Source organism: Notamacropus eugenii, chromosome 1, assembly GCF_028372415.1.
Source record: "Notamacropus eugenii isolate mMacEug1 chromosome 1, mMacEug1.pri_v2, whole genome shotgun sequence".
Classification (NCBI taxonomy): domain Eukaryota; kingdom Metazoa; phylum Chordata; class Mammalia; order Diprotodontia; family Macropodidae; genus Notamacropus; species Notamacropus eugenii.
Genome location: NC_092872.1, coordinates 725,805,945 through 725,830,490, shown reverse-complemented (window position 1 = coordinate 725,830,490; position 24,546 = coordinate 725,805,945). Strand labels below are relative to the sequence as shown.

General features: G+C 42.9%; 1 protein-coding gene across 2 annotated transcripts in view; it reads right to left on the bottom strand.

Annotated features, from left to right (window-relative positions):
- REEP1 (receptor accessory protein 1) overlaps nucleotides 1-24,546 on the bottom strand; it is a 139,589-nt gene that overhangs the window by 23,356 nt on the left and 91,687 nt on the right. For both annotated transcript variants that reach the window (XM_072636947.1, XM_072636946.1), the window contains exon 6: nucleotides 4,255-4,432. In XM_072636947.1, coding sequence (XP_072493048.1) covers nucleotides 4,255-4,432 — 178 coding nt within the window. The remainder of the gene's footprint in view (nucleotides 1-4,254; nucleotides 4,433-24,546) is intronic.

Here is a 24,546-nt window from a genome sequence, read left to right as displayed (position 1 = left end):
ATCACACAGTTTGTGAATTTCTGAGGCTGGATTTGAACTAAGGTCTTCCTGACTCCAAGACCAGCCCTCTATTCAATGTGTCACCTAGCTTCCTCTAAACATTCTGGCCTAAAGAAGCTCAGAACCTTGCAAATGGGACATCTGGAATCAACCTAGCCCCCCACTTCATAAGGGGGCATTGTGCTAAGGTGGAAAGAGCCCTTGAGTGACCTGGGACAAGTCCCTTAGTCCTCATGGGCCAGAGTTTTCCTCACTTGCCAAATGAAGGGGTTGGATCAGATCAGTTGAAGTCCAAGACCCTGGCTCAGGACTAATTCTCTGACTGTCTTTGTGGCCCCTGCTCAGGAGCAGCCCAGTGCAAGAGCCCTCGAGGTCTCATCCCTCAAATTTCCTCAGGCAGCCCTTCCACCTGGTGGGGCCTGAGTGCTTGCTCCTAGCCCTGGCCTGTGGATACTGCCTGACAATCTAGAGACAATTTACTTTGGGCTCCAGCCACTACAAGCAATTCTGTCCTTGTATGGTTCCCCACCCAGGGAAAGTAGGACAGTTGCCACAGCTGGGCTGAAAAAATTCCCAGGATGCCAGACTGCTCAGCAGAGTTGCCAAAGGCAGCTCCCCTCCATTCCTTTGGGAAGCATCTTGACATAGTGAGACCAGTAAGTAATAGAGCATGCAAAGTGTGCTCTAGGTTCAAATTCCACATTAGATGCTTGCTATCAGGATAACCCCTGGGCACCTCATGTAAGTGCTAAGTGTCTTGGTTCCCCCATCTGTAAAATGGGGCTGATAATAGCACCTTCCTTACAGAGTTGTTGTAAGGACCAAATGAAATAATATTTGTAAAGAGTTTTGCAAACTTTAAAGCACTCTAGAAATGTAAACTGTTATGTATTATTTTGTAAGCATTAGTAGGGAGTTGAGAAGGTCTCTGCTGACCAAGAAGACATGAATTACTTTGATCATCTTTGGCTAGTGATGCAGTGTAGTGAATAGGTGCTGGACCTAGAGTCAGAAAGTTCTGAGTTCAAATCCAGCCTCAGATACTTCCTAGCTGTGTGACCTTGGGCAAGTCACTTAACCCCAGTTTCCCTCAGTTTCCTCATCTGTAAATGTGGACAATAATAGCGCCTACCTCCCAGAGTTGTTGTGAACATTATAAATGAGATAATAAATTATAAAGTGCTTAGCATGGTACCTGGCACATAGTAAGTTCTTTGTAAATATTAGCTATTATCACTCTCTGGAATAACATCTATCAGTCAATCAACAAACATCTGTTAAGGTATTTTTACTGTGTACTATGGTAGGTGCTGGGGATAATGAAGACAAAATGTCAGAGCTTGGAAGGGGCTTTGGGGATCATCTAACTAACTCAAAAATACTCAAAAATATGTATTGGCCATATGGCTTTGGGCAAGTCACTTAACAATAAACAATGAGGGGGTTAGACTCTAAGGTCCAATCCACTTTAAAATCTATGACCCTATGATCTTATGAACCCACTTACATTTTACAGATAAGGAAACTGAGGCCTGGAGAGTTTAAATGACTTGCCTCGGGTTACATGGCCAGTAAGGCATGGACTTGGGAGGAGAAGCCAGGTTTCTCTGACTCCTCCTTGAGAATTTTCTATTGTGGGAGCTGGTGAGAAGGGGTAGAAAAGCAGTGGGACCAGAAGGAGAAATCAGATTTCTCAGGAAGCTGGGTGAGAGAGCAAGGCCTGGATGAGGAAGCTGGGTAGCCTAATGAACAGAACACTGGACCTCGAGTCAGGGACGTCCTGCATTCTAATTCCACTTCAGACAGTTCCTGGCTGTGTGACCCTGGGCAAGTCCCCTAACTGCTCTTGTGCCTCAGTTCCTCCATCTGTAAATGGGGATAGTAGTAAGTAATAATAATAATAGCTACATTTTTATAATGCTTTAAGGTTGGCCAGGTGCTTTATAAATATTACAACAAACCTAGGGAAGGAGTGCTATTATTACTCACATTTTACAGATAAAGAAACTGAGGCACAAAGAGATTCAGTAATTTGCCCAGAGTCAGAGAGCTAGTAGGTTTCTAAGGCTAGATTTGAACTCAGAACTTCCAGACTGCCAGTCCGTGCATGCACCAGCAATCTGCCAACATCAACAAAAAGAAACATTCATTAAGCGCCTCTGTGAAAGATACTGATTGGGCTGCGTGTTTGGGGACACGAAGATAAAATGTGCCCCAGGCCTAGGCATCTGGTGATGCAATGGATAGAGCACTGGGGCTGGAGTCAAAAAGACCTGAATTCAAATCCAGCCTCAGATACTTCCTAGCAGTGTGACCTGATAGGTCACTTAACCTCCATCTGCCTCAGTTTCATCCTCTGTAAAATGGGAACAATAACCATGCCTACCCCACTCCCCCCAACTCCAGAATCACATTAATTAATTAATTACAAATTAATACTTATAAAGTGTTTAGCCTAGTTCCTGGCACATAGTAGGCACTGTAGAAATGCTTATTCTCTTCCTCTGCCCTCAGGAGAGTATGTACTACTTGGGGCTGCACATGCCCTATAGTACATAAGGAACTGAAAGGCTTCCCAGCAGATAGAGGGCTGGCCTTGATCTGAGTTCAAGTCCTGCTAATGACACATGACTGTGGCCAAGTCACTGTACCTCTCAATTCCCCTGGTAACTCTCTAAAACTTTTATTTGCTGGCAGATTGATATTCTGCATTGGTGGAGGGAGTTGACACCCTAACAGGGGTGGGAAACCTGAGGCCTCAAGGTCACATGTAGCCTTCTAGGTCCTTGGGTGTGGCCTTTTGATTGAGTTCAAGTTTTACAGAACAATCTTTTTATTAAGGGGATTTCGTATGTGAAGTTTGGATTCAGTCAAAGGGCTGTACTTGAGGTCCTAGAGGGCCATGTGTGACCTCTAGGCTGCAGGTTCTCCACCCCTGCACTAGGAGATCCTTTTATAGATGAAATCACATTTTCAGAACAAAAGCCAAATCAAAAAAAGAAATTTATATGTGTGTGTATACATATACATATGTATACATATACATATATACATACATGTATACATGTATGTATATACATATGCAGATACATATACATATAGAGCTAAGAGTGAGGCATATATATATATATATGTATATATATATATATATATATATATATATATATATATATATACACACACACATATGGAGAGAGGAATATATGCCTACAAAAATAGAGAGAGAGGGAAAGAGAAAGAGAGAGAAAGAGAGAAAGTTATGTTACTGAGGACTTTGCCACATTAGAAAAGCCAGAGAAGATTTCAAAGACACAAAGGTTGTGTTCCTAAGAAAAAGAAACTCCCACAAGTAAAATCCTTTGTGGTGCCCCACCACACTCCTGCTAATCCTAGTGCCTGATGGGAGGGGTGTGTGTGTGTGTGTGTGTGTGTGTGTGTGTGTGTGTGTGTGTGTGTGCAACTAGGATCCGTCCCCAGCATATTCCTCCCCGTTAGAATTGAAAACACTTCATAAACTCCCACCATGAGTGTTTTAGACACTTGCACACTTAGACAGATGGCTTAGATTCAGGTGGGCACATTATCTCCAGAAGGTCCTGCTTAATCACCTAGAAATGGGCTCTCTGCCAACAGCTGGAATCAGTTTATCAGATGAACTGACATTTCCAGTACAGAGAGGTTGTCTTAGGGGCAGATGAATTTCAGTTGGGATTGGTGGGGGGGGGGAGACACGAGAAGCTGACTCTTTAGGTGGTCAGTAAACAAAGGTACTGAGTCCCTGGGTGTCCAGCTCAAGGACAGATGGTCTTTGGAGTGGGTCCCAGGGGATGGATCTGGGATGCCAAGGTGAGGGAGGAGGATACAGAACCTCTCATGGCCAGAGGTCAGTCTTGCTTTTCAGTCTCTCCTCTCCTGACCTCCCAGGTTTATCCAATCTGTTTTTATTTCCCCTCTGTCCATCAAGAAGATATTCCCAGGCCAAGACTCAGTCCCTTCTGGCCCACAGCATTTCCAGAGGACTTTCAGAAGTGATTTCTCTTCTAAGGCCAGTCCTGGCCTCCTCACCTTTCAAGCGGACTCCTCATCCTGGGTCCATGTCATGTGACTTACTTACTTGGAGAGCTAGCCCACTGCACTGGAGCCAAGTCTAACTCTGGGCTTTGGACAGCTCCCTTTCACCAGCTGTCACTTTAATCTCCATCCAGTGAGCTGAAGTAAGGTATTTCAGGGGAGAAGAGGAAGCGTTTCACCTACCTGAACTTCCAGCACTTTCTGATGCACTTCTGGACATCTTGGGCTGGCCGTGTTTGCTGCTGGTCCTCACAGTTGCTGAGGGAGGGGGGCCAGAGGGGACGGGGGCCCCATCACCACGGATGGTAGAGAGGTCTTGCATGCTGAAGCTCCGGAGCCTCTCAGATAAGGCACCTTGTCCCTGGAGAAAATGAAGAAGTAAGAAGAGGGGAGCAGTCAGGTCTTTGAGTCATACAATCTACCTAGGGTAGATTGGCAAGGGCACTGCCCCGCAAGGGCTGCAGGTCCTTAATGCTAGTGGTGATGAGCTCTGGGCTCTCACTGGGATGGGTGATGACAGAGACCTCCCAATGGGAAGGGAATTTAGCTGAAGGAGAGGCAACCAGGAAGACAACTCGGAACTTGAAATGTAACCCCCCAAAATTTATTTTTAATTAAAATAAAAAAGAAGAGATTCTCAAAGATGAAAGGATTGAGGAGGTAGAGGGGAGTTATGTAAGTTGTTTCTCTTTATTTTCCACAAAATCTCAGACCCTTAGCATTGCATGGGATGTGGGGCTCATCTACCCTGATTCTTACCAGTAAAAGAATTCCCACAATGCCCTTCCCAACAAATGGTCATCCTGCCTTTACTGAGAGAGCTCTGATGGAGAACCTACGCACTCCCGAGGCAGTCTGTGACATTTGGACAGTTCTAATTATAACAAATCCTCTAAGAATGAAAAAGAACCAGGGAAATACAGAGTTCTGAGGTGAAAAATAGTGATGGAAAGAGAAAGAAAATTTGGAACTCATAAATTTTTTTTAAATGAATGTTTAAAATTATCTTTACATGTAAATGGGGAAAAATAAAATATTATCTTTTGTTTTATTAAGTATTTTATTTTCCCACAGTTACATGTAAAGACAATTTTTAATATGTTTTTAAAACTTTGAGTTCAAAATTCTCTCCCTTCCTTTCCCTCCTCCCCTGCCCCCCATTGAGAAGGCAAGCAATTCGATACAGGTTATACATGTATAGCCATGCAAAACATTTCCATAATAGTCATGTTGTGAAAGAAAACATAGACTAACCATTACCATCCCCCCGACAAACTCAAGAAAAAGAAAGTAAAAAAAAAAGTGTGTTTCAATTTGTACTGAGACACCATCAGTTCTTTCTCTGGGGATGGATAGTATATTTCATCGTAAGTGCTTTAGAGCTGCCTTGGGTCATTCATTGCATTGCCAAGAAGAGCTAAGTCATTCACAGCTGATCATCGCATGATATTGCTGTTACTTTGTACACCATACATCTCACTTTGCATCAGTTCATGCAATTCTCTCCAGGTTTTTCTGAGAGCATTCTGCTTATCATTTCTTATAGTATAATAATATTCCATCATAATCTCACATCACAATTTGTTCAGCCATTCCTTGATGGATGGACATCCCCTCATTTTCCAATTCTTTGCTACCAGAAAAGAGCTGCTATCAATATTTTTGTCCATCTAGGTCCTTTCCCTTTTTGTTTTTATCTTTTTTGAGATACAGACGTAGTAGCAGTATTGCTAGGTAAAAGGGTGTGCATGATTTTATAGCCGTTGGGTCATAGTGACTCTACAAAATGGCTGAATCAGTTCACAGCTCCACCAAAAGTGCATTAATGTCTCCTTTCCCCCATACCTCCTCCAACACTGGTCATTTTCCTTTTCTGTCTTCTTAGCCAGTCTAATAGGTATGAGTCAGCACTTCAGAATTGTTTTTATTTGCATTTCTCCAACCAATAGTAAGTTAGAGCATTTTTTTCATATAGCTGTAGATAGCTTTGATTACTTCATCTGCAAACTTTGTACCTTTTGATTTACCAGTTGGGGAATGACTCTTAAAATATTATTTGAAAAATTAAAACAGGCAAAGAAACTGTGGCTGTGAACTCACTAGTATAGGAATCTCTCAACCCATCCAATTTAATAAGCATTTATTAAGTATCTACTATGTGCCAAGAACTGTGGCACCTCTTTAACTCAGTCTTAGAAGCTGTTTAAGGGAATGAGAAACTGAGTGACTTGCCTAGGGTCACACAGCCAGATGTGTCAGTGATGGGACTTGAACCCAGGTCTTCCTGGATCAAATGAGATAATATTCATAAAACATTTAGCACAGTTCCTGGCACACAGTAGGCACTTAACATATGTTTGTTCATTTCCCCTTTGAAGCCAGCTCTCTATCTGCTCCAGCCAGCTCTTCTGAAGGTTAAAGTAATGGACAAATGAGCGGAATTGGTTCATCTCAGTCAAATCGGGTAAGAGCAAAGAAAAGGGGGCTTCATTTACAATGCAAAAGAAACACCAACGAAAACAAAAAATCTTTAAGATATCAGAGAGATAAAGACTAAAATGGAATCCCAATTTAGATAAGGTACTATGTGATTGGTAGTGTCTGATGCTACATGACCCTATTTGGGATTTTCTTGGCAAAGATTCTGAATATTTGACATTTCCTTCTCCAGCTTATTTTACAGATGAGGGAACTGAGGCAAACAGGCTCAAGTGACTTGCCTAGGATCATGCAACTAGTAAGTGTCTGAGGCTGGATTTGAACTCAGGTCTTCCTGACTCCAGGTCCAGCACTCAGCACTGTGGCACCACCTAGCAGCCCTGCTCTTATCCTCTCACTATCAAGGGAATGAAAGTCCTCTCAGACTGGCTGAGGGAGATTAATTGTGAGACCTGAACCAAAGGAGGGGCAGATGGAGAGGGGTCTCTATTTATATCACAGTCAGGAGGACTCATGTCAGTGAGACCCCAGATACATCAAAAAGATGCAGTCATTTCAGAAGATAACCTGGCGGGAAATGGGTGATTCCTAAAAATCTCTTCCCAATAATCCATGAGTGATTTAATACTTCTTAAAAAGGACAATAATAATAAGTATTTACATAGAACTTAAAGGTTTGAAAAGTAATTTACATATATGTAAATTTGACCCTCACGACAATGACCCTGTGAGGTAATGACCATAGCATTTTCCTCATTTTACAGATAAGGAAACTGAGACTGAGAGTCTCAGTGGCCTGCCCAGGTTCACACAGTAAGTGACTGAGGCAGGATTTGAATCCAGGACTTCTTGATTCCAAGTCCAGGGCTCTCTCCATTAGGATTGAATTCATCTACCTCTTTCCTGAGTAAGATGAGGTGAGAGAAAAAGGGTCCAATCCAACACATTCCCTGCCTTCAAAGAGCTCCCTCTCTAATGGTGAGAGTCATTCTTTGAACCAGACTAGTGACTTCAGTGGAATAGGGAATTCCTTATGAAGGCTCTCCTTCTGCCTACACAGAGCAACAATTTGGGGTCTCAGAAGGTTGCCTTGGCAACGAGGAATGAAGACATTTGCCAGGATCCCCCACCTGGCACACGACAGAGATGGTCAGCTGCACCATGCTGCTTTCAAAGATAAGCACACAAATCATTTGCACATTATTCTACAAAGGCCAGGTACATATTCTCAGGAGCCGTGGGGATTCAGATGAGCATAAAGGCCCTTACTGTGTGCCAGGCACTGTGCTAAGCTCTGGGGATTCAAATATACACAAAACAGAAAGATTGCCCCAGCCCTCAAGGACCTTAGAGTCTGATGAGGGAAGACAGGACCTAAGAGAAAGTTAGGAAATGGAGGTGGGGAGCAGACTGATCTCAAAGCATGTGTGGTGGTGGAGTTGAGAGTCAGAAGCACAGCCCTGAGGGGAATGAACTGTGTCCAGCCTGGGCCCATTCCCAAGATGGAGGCCACAGGAAGGAACTTGCCAATGGGAGAAGCCGGAGGCCAGCATGGCAGAAGGCTCTTCCAGGGTGAGAAGGTCCAGGCACAATGGGATCCCAAGAGAGGGGAGGAATGCCATCTGCCAGGGGATGGCAGGGGAGGCTCAAGGAAGGCCTTATGAATGATCATGAACAAATGGTACATGAAAATCAAGGCAGAAAAGTACCAAGGAGGAAGGTGAGGCAGAAGCAGATGTCACCCATTCTAACATTAGCACTCCCTGTGGTATCCCACAATTTCCCTCTCTAAATTCATCTCAGCTGACTTGCATTTAACCAGGCTGGGTGAACTAAAATGTCAGGAGAATGAGAGACAAAGAGGGGGTCACAGGGAAGGGCTTTTTTTATCCAGCTGGGTAACTGTCCAGACCTTGGTCAGGTTGGAGAGTTGGCTGTGGGAGGCATCTCTACCTGGATCATTGCCCTCATCCTAAAGGTTATGCTCAAAACCCGGGCCCTCCACCAAGTACCGTCTTTTATGTTTTCCATTGCAGATGAGGGTCTGGTTAATTGTCCTCAACTACTATAGGAATTACCCATTATAGTTGGGAATGTTAGCCATCTCATGCTCATAGGTCTGGAGGAAGGCGTTTCTAGATGAGATGACCTTTGTGTTCTAGAAACTCAGAAAGCAGAAAATAGGGAACTAGGACCTGAGGAATGACTTATTTTGTGCATTTCTAGACAGCTGGGGATTGCTGTAAAGGGCTGTGGGTAGAACAGGAACTGCTAAAATGAATAAAACAATGGACTGCTGTGGCCAAGAATGTTGTTCTAGGCAGGACAATGGAAAACATCTGTTCAACTTGTTTCTAGAACATTCTAATCATAATGTAGTCACTGTGCCCCATTATATACACCTTCATCAATCTCCTAACTTTGCATTTCCCTCTTCCAATATTGGACTTAGTCGCCGATCCATTTATCCTTTCATTCTGTACCTCCCCTAATTTATTCTGTGTCTCCTCAACCCAGTTGTAAATCTATAGATTGGTCAAATCACTTGTTTGGAGGCCATGGAAATGAGAGCTGCTTGTACGTTGGGGAAATGGGCATTGCCATTCCTGGGGCTATTGGGCTCAGGGTTTCACTTTCTTCTTATTCCTCCTTCTCGTCCTCACCCCATGCCCTTGCCACTTCTACCACTTTGGCCATCCTGCCCCATCAGTGCTTGTTGGTACAGATGGATGGCTTCTTCTCCACAGGGACTGCTCCCCTCTTCAGGGACTGAACTAGAATCAAGGTCAGTGGTCTGGGGGGTGGGATGGGATAGAGAGGGCCCCCTGCTACTCCCAGGTTCTTGGACTTAGAGTCCTGGCCTGGCTCCTTCAAGGACTGAAAGGGAATGGTAGCCAAGGTGAGGGTAATGGTGGGATTCGACTAGCACATGCCCCTCTTTTTCCTCCCTCAGAATGCCCTGTTATCTTATATTCACTCACTCTTTCAATTTTGCACACTATCTGTTGTTCTCCAGTTGTTTGAGATGTTTAACAGAATACAGTCTAGGACAGAGCATCGAGAGACCTCCCTCTCATCTGACATCAATTCATTAATCAATATTCCTTGGGGACTCTGGTACAATCAGTTACAACTACACTTAACTGTATTTTTCCTACTCATCCAAAGAATATCATAAGATATTTGATTGAATACCCTGCTGAAATATACTATGTCCAGTGAATTTTCTTGATTTATCAGCCTAGTAACCTTTCCAGAAAAGGACATCAGTATAGCTTGGGATGGCTAATGGATCCATACGGGATCTTCCTTGTTTTCTTGTCTAAATGTTTACAAACCATCTTTAAAAATATGTTCTGGAATTTTACTGGGTATCACTCTCAAGCCAGTCCACAATCTGGAATCGATTCTTTCTCCTCTTTAAAGAAAAATACCCACAAAAAGATAAGTGCTAAGTGTCAAATAAATAGTACATGTAAATGTCAGTCTCAGGACAGGTGACATGGCTCCTCTAGACAAGGCAGGGAGGACTAGGCTAGAATGGATAAGTGACCTCTTTGGGTTTCCCAAACCATTCCTGGTCCAACTCGGCCCCTCAGGTCACTATCTCCTTGGTTACTTCCAGAGATATTATATGCCCCATGCTGCAGACCAAGAGATGCTGGGACGCTGGCATAGGTTGGGTGGATGTGGAGGTCAGCCACAAGTGTTTATGAGAGACAAGATTAGATCAGTTGGGTGCTATCTTTACACAATAAAGGAACATGCTTAGAAAAAATGGATCCCAGTCTCACCCAGTTGATATTGATTTTCCCTACTCAGGACTTCAGCCACTTGGACAAGAGACCAGGATAAAAACAATCTTATTCTACCTTACAGCTTGGACTTCACCTCCTCAGTCTCCCTGGAAGCATGGGTTTGAGGAAAGGAGGCATGTCCTAAGACTGACACATAAGTGCCTTTTAGCCAGTAAGTGTCTGGGGTGGGATTTGAACTCAGGTCTTCCTGACTCTGTATATACCCCTATACCAGACTGCCCCTTAGCATGGGAGAACATTGGTTTATATCACATTTTAGCTGCTTGTCTCTGATCACCACTCCCCTACTTCATATCCCCCCTTCCCCAGACCTATTTTCAGTTTCTTAGGTGACTTCAGCATTTGACTTCTAAATTTGCCCCCCTACTCCATTCCCTGACATAATCCTCAGTCCCTTCATAATCATATGAAAGATCATTCAACATATTTTTGGTTTTCTTTAACTTCACTGATGTCTGCTCCCACATCAGTGGGAGAATGGATGGGAGAATCCATAGGTAGAATGGATGGGACACTGGACTTGGAGGTGAGAAGATATGGGTTCAAATCCCACTCCATGAGCTGTGTCTTCTCTGAACCTCAGCTTCCTCACTTGTAAAATGAAAGGGTTTGAAAGTCTCTTCCAGCTCTAAATCTAGGATCCAATGCCCTCTTTCTGAGGTTTCCAATTTTGTGCTCCCTTCTTGAAACAGTCATATCTCTTATTTCCTTAGCATTTTCTGAGCATAATGCTTGGTATGCTGTTGAGCGCTCAATTAATGCCATCCTTCATTCATTCTAATCACTTTATTTCTTTGTGCCTCAGTTTCCTCACTTGTAAAATGTGGATAATAATACCTAGAAGGCCTAACTCATAGGACTGTTGTGAGGCTCAAACGAGAGACATAAAAAGCTTCCCAAAGTACTTTTACTCATTGAGCACTTACAGCCATAGTGACGACTGGTGTCGTCATTCCCCCTTTCTAGAAGGGCAGCCAGATTTTTTCAGTGTCACGCCCAAGGTCACATGACTCCAAGACCAACACTCTTTTTACTACCCTCCACCCCGGTCAGTGAACCTTAACAGGCCTTCTGCTGCTGTTCAGTTGTTTAAGTCATGTCTGATCCAGTTGTGACCCCATTTTGAGTTTTCTTGGCAAAAATTACCGGAGTGGTTTGCCGTTTTCTCCTCCAGCTCATTTTACAAACGAGGAAACGGAGGTAAACAGGGTGAAGTGACTTGCCCAGGGTCACACAGCTAGTAAGTGTCTGAGTCCAGATTTGAACTCACGAAGAGGAGTCTTCCTGATTCCAGGCCCAGGGCTCTAGTCACTATGGTGCCACCTAGATGCCCAACAATTCCTTAACAGCTCTAAAATTCTATGATTTCTAGGAACGGTGAGGCAGGACAGTGTAACAGATACAACACTGGACTTGGAGTCCAGAAGACCTGGGCTCAGATTCTGCCTTAGATACTTTCTAACTCACTCAGCTTCAGTTTCCCCACCTGTTAAATGAGAGGTAGAGAATCAGTGGTAGCCAAGGTTCCTTCCAAGTCTAAATCCATGATCTGAGGATTCTCTCTAAATTTAATCTGTGGTTGCCACTGAAAACCAGGAATGATGACTGATGTAACTCATTGATGAAAATAATGGTAAAGGATCTTAGCAAGACAAGTCACTGAAAACCAAACACCCAGCATCGCCCCATTTCCCAAGGCAGATTCTAAAAAGGGGGTTAGTATTTCCTTCCCAAATTCATTGATCATTCACCTGACTCTAGTACATGCTCTATGTTGGTACCCAGCATGCTCCAAATCCATGCTGGAGAGAGACCAAGGCGTGGTTTATAAAAGAAACTAGGTTTCCAAAGACAAAGGGAAGAAGACTGAGAGTTTTTACCAGGTCAGAGCCAAGGGCAAAACTTAGTTCATTCATCAGGCATCAAACCCTCAAGAGTTAATCAGGTGTTAGATGGTACCAAACCAGTAGGTGGAGGACTTTGGAGAGATGACCAGAAAAGAGTTCAGCTTTCTTTTCCAAAAATTCTATTAACACACACTCACATGGGCGTCAGAACAAGAGAGATGCCTTGTCCTGATTGCAACCATGTGTTCAAGGACAGAGGCCACTGACTGGGCTGAGTCAGTCTGGGGTTAGTCACACTTCTTCATGAGGTTACCTGCCCTTCTCTGGGGTCCAAATATGAGACAAAATCAAAGAGCCGAGCAACCTGACAGAGGGGAAAAGAAATAATCATTGGCATTGTTCCCACAAAATGGGGCTGGAAGGAGCCACAATGACTTCTCGATAAACATTTGAGTGCTTATGAGCACACTGCCCTGTGGGAGATAAAAACAGACCCTTCTCCTAAGAAGTTTATAGTCTAGTTTGGGACACAAGCTTCATATAACCATGAAATGTGAAACAACAAAACAAGACAGTGGGAAGAACATTGGCTTTGGAGTCAGGAGGACCAGGTTTGAATTCCAGGTCTTCCCCTTATTATCCATGGTGAATTGGGTGTATCATTTAAAGTGGGTCTGAGTTTCTTTATTTGTAAAATGAAGAGGTTGCATCTCTAAGGTTCCTTCTGATGCAGTGATTCTACAACTAATTAGTGCAATAAAGGCATGAAGGAAGAAAGGTGATTATGGTCTAGACTAGTTAGAAAGGTTTTTTGGAGAAGATGGGATAGACAGTCACTAGAATTTGGATAGGGCACTTTGGAAAAGGAGGGAGGTGATATGAGCAGAAGTTGAAAAAAATAAAGAATCTTCCAGATGATTGGGAAAGAGTTTGTGTAGGGGAGAAGCAGGTAATAGCTTTGGAAGTTTGGGGTCTAACCATGAAGGGCCCTGAAGGTCAGGCTGAGGAGTTTGAACTTTAGTCTCTGGGTAATGGGGAGCCATTGAAAACTCTGGGGCAGGGGAGTGATATGACCAAAATAGGGCTTTAGGCAGATAGCAGTAAGCAGGAGGAAAAGAAGACAGTTAGAAGGCTGTTGTGGCAGTCTAGGCATAAGAACATAGAAACCTGAACCATGTGAGTAGCAGGGGGCAGAGCAAGTACTTGATGTGTTGTTATGGTTATTATTAGTCTTTTTAAGACTGGGCTCTCCCTATATCTCCCAGGCTGGAAATGCATTGGTCACTCACCAACAGAACCCACCAGAACCTCTGACCTGCTCCTTTTCTGGCTTGGGCCATCTTGGCAGTCCCCATCCCTCCCAATTCAGAGAGCCAGATATAGTGCAGACACATGATTGACTTGAGCCTGCTGCAGCTCAGAACTCCTGAGCTCAAGAAATCCCCCAGCCACAGCCTCTCTAGTAGCTGGGATTACTTGGCTCTGCAAAGTTTAATCTGGAGAGGTTTCTATTCAACAAGACTTTAATACATACTTGCTGTACTCTAGTCACTCAGCTAGGAGTTAGAGATAGAGAAGTTGTTCATATGTCCTGATACAGGAATTAACTTCTCATTTTTTCAGCTTTTCTTTTTCTCCACCCTCTTCATGCTGATTCTTTCCATTCTTCTACGACCCTGTGTCACCATGTTCCACCCCCTTCCATTATTCCTCAAATGTGTTCTCAGGAAAGGACTAGACAACAGTCCTTTACATCTGAATTTGCATTTCATCCCATGTGTTTCTCTTTCCATGGATATATCTGCCTTTTTAACTACCTCTAGAGGTCATGGAAACAACTCTATTCCCCATTAAAGGCATTTTAGGCACCAATGACAACGCTGGGGAATGAGGTATGGGCAGGGGACCTCATTCCTTCTCTGAAATCAGAGAACACGTCTTACTCCAGTCTTAAAGTGGGTGTTTGAAAGAAGGGATGGAATGAGACAAATTAAAATGGGTAGCTTACAAGATAGTCATTGTATGGATAGGAAGTAAGGGAGAGAGATAAACTAAAATGAACTTTAGTTCAGGTTGGGGCCTGGGTCACTGAGAGATCCATGATCAAAGGATTAGAAAACTGGAGCTGAAAGGGACCTTGGGAACTCGCTATGGATGTCCAGAGAGTGATCTGCCCAAGGTCACACCTCTAGAGTTAGGATTTGAATCCAAATCCTCTGCCTCCAAATTCAATGGACAGATGGTCACTAAGCATCTATAAAGTACCAATTGTGTGCCAGGCACAGGACCCTCATTCCATTGTATAGTTCTCTGCAGAAAGTGGGAATTTAAACACAGTGGGTGATAACATTGGAAAGGCTGGGGCCAGATTGTGAAGGACTTTGAATGTTAGGCTAAAGAGTGTGGATGAATGGGGAGTGACTGGAGGCTTTTAAGAAAGAGATGAAAATGATGAGAATGTTTGGTTTTGAGTGATTTTTAGACAGTGTCAGAGTTCAGGTCCATCATTCCTAACAGGGTCACAATAGCTCAGTTTTAAAAGTAGCTTCAGGAGCCACCAAGTCCAGCCCACATCTGTGTAGGAATCCTCTCTGTAATATTCCCAACAAGAGGATGTTTAACCTCTGCCTTAAGACTTTCAGTGAGAGGAAACTCACTATTCCCTCCCTCTAGGCAGCCCATCTAATTGTTGGGAATTTTCTTGTATTACCAACTCTAAATTTGCCTCTTGGTAATGTCCACCCATGGTTCTCCAATGTCTTCCCTTTGAGGTCTTCAGACTCTGCCACACGGGAGATGCCATGGCTTCAAACTGGCACAGTGGGTGAAATTCAAGAGGCCCAAGGATTCCAGGGAGCTCCTGGAGGGCAATGTCAGAGTGTGGGTACTAGAAGTCCTGGCTGGTCAAGGAATTCAACCCAGCTTCAACGAGAACAGAATGGCATAAGCAGGAAAGTTTAGGAGAGGTCAAGCTCCCATCATTCTTGCTTTTAGCACTGTGCCTAGGACATAGTCAATGCTGAAAAAATACTTGTTGTTTGACTGATTGATGCAGACATGGGGAAATCAATGGAAAGGGCAGAGAGGAAAGACACTATGATCAGAAAGAAATACCAAGTTTGAGATTTTGAAAGGAGAGCAGTGGCCTGAGATGAGCCCTGGGCATGACTGTGTGGGTACAGCTTGTCTGGATTTGTTCTCTCCTTCCACTCCCAAACCCCCCAACCCCAACTGTTTTACATATATTTTTGTCTTTACTTATTTGTGATCTTATTATTGTAACCCACACCCACCCACCAGAAAATGAAAGTCCCCCAGGTCAAGGACCATTTCATTTTTGTCTTTGTATCTTTAGCATCTTACTGAATGCCTAGCCATCTAATGATAAATTAATAAACACTTGTTAAGAGCCTATGATGTACCAGTTACCGTGCAAAGCGCTGGAGATACAAAAAGAGGCAAAAGAGAATCCTTGTCCTCAGGGAGCTTACAATGTGATGGGGAAAACAACGAACAAATACACATATGCACTATACATACATACATACATATATATGCACATATATAAAAATATATATATATATACATATACAGTGCAAACTATACAAACAAGATAAATAGGAAAGAATTAAACGAAGGAAACTCTGGAATTAGAGGACTTCAGGAAGGCTTCCTATAGAAGATGAGATTCTAGTTGACACTTAAAGATGCCAGAGAGGAGAGAAGAGCATTCCAGGCAAGGGGAGCAGCCTGAGAACATGCCCACAGCCAAGAGGTAGAGTGTCTTGTTGGTGGAATAGCCAGGAGGCCAGTGTCCCTGGATCCAAGAGCATGCGTGGGGGAGTAAGATGTAGGAGGGGCAGATTATGAAGGGCTTTGAATGCCAGAGGATTTTGCATTTGCTGCTGGAGGTCATAGAGAGTCATTGGAATTTACAAGATGGGACCTGAGCTTTTGGAAAATTATTTTAGTGGCTGAATGGAGAATGGATTGGAGTGGGAAAAGACTTGAAGCAGGCAGATCCCTCCCCCCATCTATTTTCCCCCTATCCCCAAAGCAGGCGATTACAATAGTCCAAGAGTGAAGTGATAGGGACCTATACCGGAGGGGTGGCAGTGTCAGAGGAAAGAAGGGTTAGTCTTTGGGAGATATCAGCAGACCTTGGCAACAGCTTCGATATGGGGGGAAGGTGGTGAGAGACAGTGGTAAGTCCTTAATAAATGTTTATTAAGCTGAATTAAGTAGGGTAGGAAGTCAGTGCAGACAACAGGACAAGGGACAGATGGCAAAGTCCCCAGTGTGAACATTGTAGTGACTGAGGATGATGTCAGGGTATGGAGCAGAGGGGAAAACAGGATCTCATTGAGGACAGCACTGAGTCCCAGAAAGCACCAAAGGGAACATCAGACTCCACTGTTTCTGATTTCCAAAAGGAAACTCAGTCAGCTCAGGTATTTCTGGTTGTGCAATGTTGCTGAACTGGTATTAGGAAGTGTCTGGGCCAGTTATAAGCATAAAGAGGATAATGATGATCATGACAATTCCTATTTGTAGAGCTCTGTAAGATTTACAAAATAGCTCCCCATGAAATCTACAATTCAAATATTATTACCTCTGTTTTACCAGAGAAGGAAACTGAGCATCAGAAGCTTTGTGACTTGCCCAAGGCCAACCATCTAGGAGGTGTAGGAATCAAGGCTCCACATCTAGCACATGGTCCAGTTTAGAAAGCAACTGTTTGTTCTCAAGGAAAAAGGCAACTCAGTGCTGAAATGTGGGCATGAAAGACCCAATATCAGGTAACAGGGTTCTTGGAGCTCTGCTCCTACCCTGGCTGAGTGTCTAGGAGCTTAGTGACTTTCTCTCCCCATGAATGGCAGAAGGTGGGGTGCTGACTCCAAAGCCCACATATCTAACCTTCATGGTCCGGGCTGTTTGGTTTTTTATCACTCACTGCTTCCAGTGAGTGAATATTGGCCTTGATAACCTTTAATTTTCATATTTAATCAGATATTCTGGCCAGGGGTGGGGAGCCTGCTGCAGGTTCCATACCCTAGAGAATTCTCACCCTGGGCTAGCCTGGTGACTTATCCTCTAGGATAGCCTGCTGTCCTCTTGGACCTTGGTCTCAGAATAAGAATGTCCCCAGCTCCCCTAAGTATCCCTCAACCTTTGTTAGGCCCATGAGTATTCTTGGTCCATACAACCCCTTGAGATCACAACTTCCATCTGGTTCTACCAACTGAGAGATTTACTGATCTCTCAAGAGAGTGGAAGAAGCCGCTGGAGGAATCTATGGAAGGGATTGGTTTGGCAATTATCAAGAGCCAGTGCTTGTTTACACTTTAACTAAAGATCACTGTTTACCCAACTCCTTTCTTCTTACCCTAGGCAGCTAGGTAATGTACCTGGAGGATACGGGGCTGGACTAGAATAACACTTATTGAACTGTAGCAGCATCATGGCATAGTGCGTAGAGTCTTGGCTTTGGAGTCAGAAAGCCCTGAGTTAAAGACCTGACGATGACACTTCCAATATAAGACCCTGGGTGAGTTCCTAGAAGCCCTCTGAGGCTCTGACTTGGCCAGGTTCATGCTTACCAGCCATGTGACTTTGGGCAAAATATATTCACTTCTCAGAGTCTGTTTTTAACCTGTAAATGGGGAATAATAGTAGCATCTACCACATAGGGTTGTAAGAAACAAATGCAGTAACAAGGCTTTACAAACCTTAAAGCACTATATATGGCATTAAAATAAACTGGAGGAAGGTCCATCCCTCCTCTCAAAATAGTCTTCCCACAGTCATGATGTGGAAATTAGGTCAGTCATTCCCAGAAGACTTTCTCGGACAAATGTCATGGACAGACCATGGACAGAGGCAACAAGATTCAAAGAGCAAACAACTAAGATAGAAACTCAGGACACCAGGGCTACCATGCTTTTCTATTTGTATCCTTAGCACTTAGCACAGTACATTTTATTGTTCTTGTTCAGTTGTTTCAGTCATGACCCTATTGGGATTTTCTTCTCTTTCTTTCTTTTTTCTTTGGATGAGGCAATTGGGGTTAAGTGACTTGCTGAGGGTCAAATGTCTGAGACCACATTTGAACTCAGGTCCTCCTTATTCCAGAGCCAGTTCTCTATCCACTACACTACCTAGCTGACCTCTGCTGGGGTTTTCCTAGCAAAGATATTGAGGTGGTTTGCCATTTCCTTCTCCAGTTCATTTTACAGATGAGGAAACTGAGGCAAGCAAGGTTAGTAACTTTACCAGGGTCACCCAGCTAGTAAGTGTGTGGGGCCAGATTTCAATTCAGGAAGAGTCTTCTTGACTTCAGGCTGCCACCTAGCAGCACAGTACATAGTTAAGTGCGTGGTAACTTTTTTTTAATTTATTCACTCATTTCTATGCAGTATGCAAGAACTATGTTAGTGATTTTAGTCTTAAGACTTAACTCAAAGGCCACTTTCTTCAGGAAGCCTTCCCAGATTCCCCAGCTGCTTAGTGCCTTCCCCTCTGAGATTACCTTCCATCTACCCTTAAATATACCTATTTCTACATACATTTTCCCCAATAGAAGGCCAGAGACTATCTTTCTTTTTTTCTCTTGTATTTGAATCCTCAGCCCTTAGCACACTGTCTGGTAACAGTAGTTAATTAAGTCCTTCCTTTTCTTCCATTCGTCCCTCCCTTCCTTCCAAAGCATGCCATTTGTCTTAACTTAACTGAATGGAAAATGGACTTACTCTGAGGAATTTGCCCAAGAATAAGAAGTTCCTAGATCTACAGTTGGAAGAACCTTCAGAAGCCATCGAGTCTAGCCCCCTCTTTTCACAGATGAGGAGGAACCCCCTGAGGAGATATTAAGTAATGTACTGGATATCACACAGGGCTTAAGTAAGAGAGCTGGGATTTGAGCTCAGGTCCTGATTCCAAATCCAGCATTTTTTTCTACTGTTCCATGTTGCCTCAGCAGGTTAAACATCTTCCCACATTCCATCCTTTTTTTAGGTCATCATTGTTTTTGTATTTGTCCTTCATTTGCAAAGAAGACCATGCCATCAGAGAAAGGATGACATGAGTTGCACTTGACTTTGTTTTGAGTGAGGGAGGACTGTGTAGGTCACCAGCCTCACTTCTCCTCCAAAGCCATCTGAATCCAGTGATCAGATATTCATCAGGATGACTGGAGATGACCTAGGATGCACTGGGAGGCCTTGGGCCCTTTAGACCAAGGACTTTGCAGGTACTCACTTAGGGTGAGGCAAAACCCATTCATTGAATAGGCCTGTTTAAGCAGTAGCCAGGGCATGCATGGCCCCTTTAATGAGACCAAGAAAAAGAAAGAAATCAGGTTGGGTGGGAAACAGCAACAGTGACTATTGATAATCACTCTAAAGCTAGGAGGGTCAAGAGGAGCCCTAGAATAACTGATCAGCGTTACCACTTAGATTTTCCAAAACAAGTGATTTGGACTGTTTCCTCACATCTCACCCACCTCTACCCTTCTTTGAGGTCAGCTAGTTGTGGTTCTTCCTCACTTAACTGATCTTCTAGAGCCATCAGAGGGCACAGGGCCAGATGTGGCCTCCATGAGTTGAATGACCCAGAAGGGAGACAAGAAGAATTCAAGAACTCACAACTGAGCTAGAAATTCAGTTGTGAGTTCTTGGTCCTGATTCTACTTGCATAGTAGGTTTTATGTATTCATTTAGCCATCTGAAAAATGAGTCTGAGAAAAAAACTTTCCACATTGAATCACTGTGGGCAGATTGACAAAGGATGCATGTTGCAAACAGCCAGACTGTGAACTGATAAAGGGATAGGATGAAACCACTTTCTAGCTCTTTAAAATCTTCCTTAAATCTGTTTAAATAAACTATGGAAAGTTACATTGAGGCAGAAACTATAATTTTTGTAACTTCAAGCTATTTTGGAAGGTAGTTTGTAACCAAGAGCAGTTTGTACTTAAACCCTGTGGTTAGAGCATGGGTTGCTATGGTAACTTTGAAACAGAATGCTCATTTCACTTCCACATGTTCATTTCACATTGGAAATTCACTTCCACGTTACCTTAAGAGTTGGGCATAAGGGAAATAGAAACTTGGAACACATTATTAAGATGGGCTGAGCAATTCTGTGACTGGGGAAAAGATAATCATGGGGGTTCATGCTAATGGTGTTCATATGGCTGTGTAAATTTTTTTTAAAGATGGAGTGGTGAACTACAGTGAAGGCATTGTTTTCCTTCTTCCTTTTTTGAAGTTCCGCACCGCCCCCCCGGCCCCATGCTGCAGTTAGGGTTTGGGGAAGGGACCAGGAGTGAAACAAGGTTAATAATAATAGCTAACATTTATGTGACAGTTACTATGTATGGAGCATTGTGCTAAGCACTTTACAAATATCATCTCATTGGATCTCTTCAACAACCCTGAGAGGTAAGTACTGTTACTATTCTCATTCTGCAGATGAGAAAACTGAGGCAAACAGGTTAACAGCTACTAAGTAGCTCAGGCCAATTTTGAACTCAGTTTTTCCTGACTCCAGGGCTGTTTGTTCTCCATCCACTATCCATGCAGCTAATCCTAGAAAGGATAGAAAAGGAATGCCTGCCTGTCCTTTGTTTGGTTGTGGGCAGGTAGTTAGGTCTCTTCTGGGAAAGAAGAGAGAGGAGATCTTGAGCACAAACTGGTCTGAAACCTTAAAGTATTAGACACATGAAAATATGCTGAGGAAATTTTTTTGATTGAAAATATAAGGATTTACTGTGAATAATTAAAATACAAGCCAAAAGCATATTGAAATGAAGTAGAAGGCTGCACAATTTGTCATTGTAATGATCAGTTATGGCCATGGAGAAGAGATGAGAAAAGTGATCCTCCCTCCTTTGGACAGTTAGGAGATTGTGGTTCTGGAATGGGGCATCATTCAGGCGCCATGGTTGTGGTTGCTTTTAGTTGTTTTCCTCTGTTACAAGAGAAGACTTATTGGGTAGAGGTTGGGGGGGAAGGTAGAGAGGAGAGTGAGATGGAGGCAGGGGAGAAGGTCTGTATCTGGCAACGTCTGCTTAAACAAAAGGCATCAATAAACTTCCAAATGAAATTTTCTATGAGGTTAAAAAAAAAGCAGGGATTGAAATAAAAATGAATGTTAATAGTTAAAAGGAAAAGTGAAAAAGAAACCTAATGCTAAATAGATGGTAAATTTAATAATTTGTTCTTTAGAACCATTGGCTTCATTCTTTAAGGTTTTTGTTTGGCTACATGTAGAATCACATTTTCTATTTTTAAAGGCACAATTAAGTGGAAAAATATGTTACTCTCCTTGGCAGAGCTACTGGAAGCCTAGCTGATTGAAACAAAGGAACATAACTAAGACACTACTAGTCAATCTGGTAGCAGTTTATCCTAACTGTAGTCAGTGTACATAAAAAGAAATAAATGGGCTAGTATAAAGAAAAGAAACGAAGGAAGGAAGGAAGGAAGAAAAGAAGAAAGAAAAAAGAAAGACGAGAAGAAGGAAGTGCTTTGTAGACCTATTTAAATGAAGTTATAACAGTAGATGCCACAAGACAGAGATATTGTGCCAGAAGTGCGAACTTCAGTATGAAGTATGAGCATCAGATGAGTTTTCACATACAGCTCATCCCACTGGATCTGTTAATAGCTGTACTTTGCACAAAATCACAAAGATGTCATAGGATAAGGTAGTGTTTATGTCTCTCATTTCTTTCCTTTATTTTTTGCTATTACCAGCATTTCTAAAATGATGTCAAATAAATTTATTGAGAAAATTTCTAGTGTGAGAGTCACTGTCAAAGACAGAAAGAGCTGATGAAGCAGGAGAGGCAATGTGTCAAGGAAGAAGTAAAATAGTTTAACACATAATTTGAAGGAGACAATAAAGTTTTATTATTATTTTTTTGATTTACTAAACATCATTTATTGACCATGTGCTGGGTGCAGAGCACTGGAACAAGAGGAAAGGCACACATTATCTTGGATCTCAAGATTATAGTCTTACAGAAGAACGAGATCAATTCAATTCATTAAACATTTAGCAGGGAGGAGTATGGGCAAGGCAATGTGAGAGGAGCTGTAAGAAGTCTAAAGAGCTTCTCATTGGTAACCACTGAAACTTGGCTCTTTCCATATGTGGAACTATGAAGCACTGGATGAAAAGCAGTCAGCTTGCTTACCTTCCCCTGGCCACTGGAGATAACAGAGCTGATGCTAAGGAAGAGAAACCAACATGTACTTGGGAAGGCTGAGGTTAGGCGAAGGGAGGGTAAAGTCTTAGACAGGATGTGGGAAAAGGTACCCAGTCTTAAAAACCCGTCACAATGAAGGAACAACTTCCTTCCAAGTAACGAGAGGTTCTGTGCTATTTGACATTTTTCTCGATGACTTGGAGGAAGATTTGGATGACATCTTATTAGATATGCAGATGACACTAAGTTAGGAAAGACAGCTAAGGTACTAGACAGTAGAGCCAGAATTCAAAAAGTTTGACAAGCTAGGACATTGGGCCAAACCTAAAAAGACTGTATTTCTCCCTATTCCATTTCAAGTCTTATGCCTAGATTAAAAAAAAAATCAATTCCATGGGTTCAGGTTGATGAAAACATGGTTTCACAGCAGGCTTTTTGAAAGAGATCTAGGGGTTCTGATAGACCACAAGCTCAATATGAGTCACCTGTGATGTGGTATCCTGAAAAAAGGTTAATGTAATCATAGGCTCTTTTGAGACATAGCTCCTAGGATTAAGGACACAGTCCTACAGTATTTTGTTCTGGTTGGACCTCATCAGGAATGTGTTTAGTTCTGAGCAATCTGGTTTTGGATGATAGCAATAAACTGAACATCCATAGGAGGGAACAAGGAGAGGGAAGGGCCTTGGGGACCTCTGTGCTGCCATATGAGATTTGATTGAAGGAAACAAGGATTTTTAGCTCGGAGGAGATAAGACCCAATGGGGACCTGACATGTATCTTTGTTTATGTATCTGAATGACTGCCATATGAAAGATGGATGCCTTTGTCTTCCCTGATCCCAGAGAGCTGAATTAAGAGCCATAAATGGAAGTGGCAAAGAAGCCAGTTTAGATTTATGTCAAGAAAAATGTCCTAACAGTGCACTAGTAAATCACACTTTTGGATAAAAGTGGAAGGAGCTGCATTGGGAGGGGGTGGGTTTCCCCTCATTGGAGATTCCAAGAGATGGTCACATGATCTCATGTCAGAGATGGTAGACTGAAGTTTCTCATTTCAGAAATAGGTTGGACTAGATGATTACCAAGATCTCTTTCAATGCTGGGATCCCATGATTTTTGACCTTTGAAAACAAGATGGGGCCACCTAGTCCCTGATTGAAACCAGAGCTAAGAAGAAAAAGTGGGCTAAAACCTTTCTCATGTCCAATGCTTTACATTTCACAGGCAGACCCATGAGAATAGCTTAATAACAGAATCAAGGGAAGACTGTGTCCCTGTGAGAACAAAGGTCAACTCAAGTGGATCCAGTGAGCAGAAGGGAGACAGAATCAACATTAAAAGAATGGTCATAAAAATGGCAGATGTTGGGTTCCCTCCCTTCTCCTCTGTAGGCTTTGAATTGTCTTCCTCAGGATGCACCCAAAGGCTTGGAAATGAAAGGCATAGGAGGCGATGGGAGGCAGAGAAACAGAGAGATCAAGGCCATAGGAGGGCACCCTCTACTCTCACTGTCAAGGAAATGGGCCCAAACCCCAGTCAAGAACATCATTAACAATAATCTAAGAATAATTACAGTCAGATGAAGGGTGGGAATTTCTCTTTGAACTCTTTTCCTGTCTTCACTTTCCCTCTAAACTCAATTCAATGCAATAGATATTCAAAAAGCTCCTACTGGGTGTCAAGCTCCACTTTCTTTTACAGTGTGGGAAATAGTGGTTTTTGTCAGGGTGTGTCTATTGCTGAGTCATGGATGAGTGACATGGATGGAAGGGGGGAAGAAGGAGTGTTAAGTTATGAAAGCAGGTCAGGGTGCTTTGTCTGGACAATCTCCCCAGCAGCCGCATGGATTGTTTTGGTACTATGAAAAAATATTGATTGAAAACTTCTGTTATATGGGATGATTCTTTGGCAGAGGAAGGAGAGGGATGCAGGGAAAATTTTAAGTGCTATGAAAGCAAACGATATCCATAAAAATTAATTTTAAAAAATATTGATTGAAAAGCAATGGGAGAGAGCAGATTTTCTTTTTAGTGCACTAGGGCAGGGGGGTAATCAATATCCCAAAGATTCAGGCATATCCAACTACAAATCCCCAACTCCTAATCCCTGGCAGGAGTGGAGGCAGCTGGAAGAAAGCATGGAACTTCCAGGAGAGG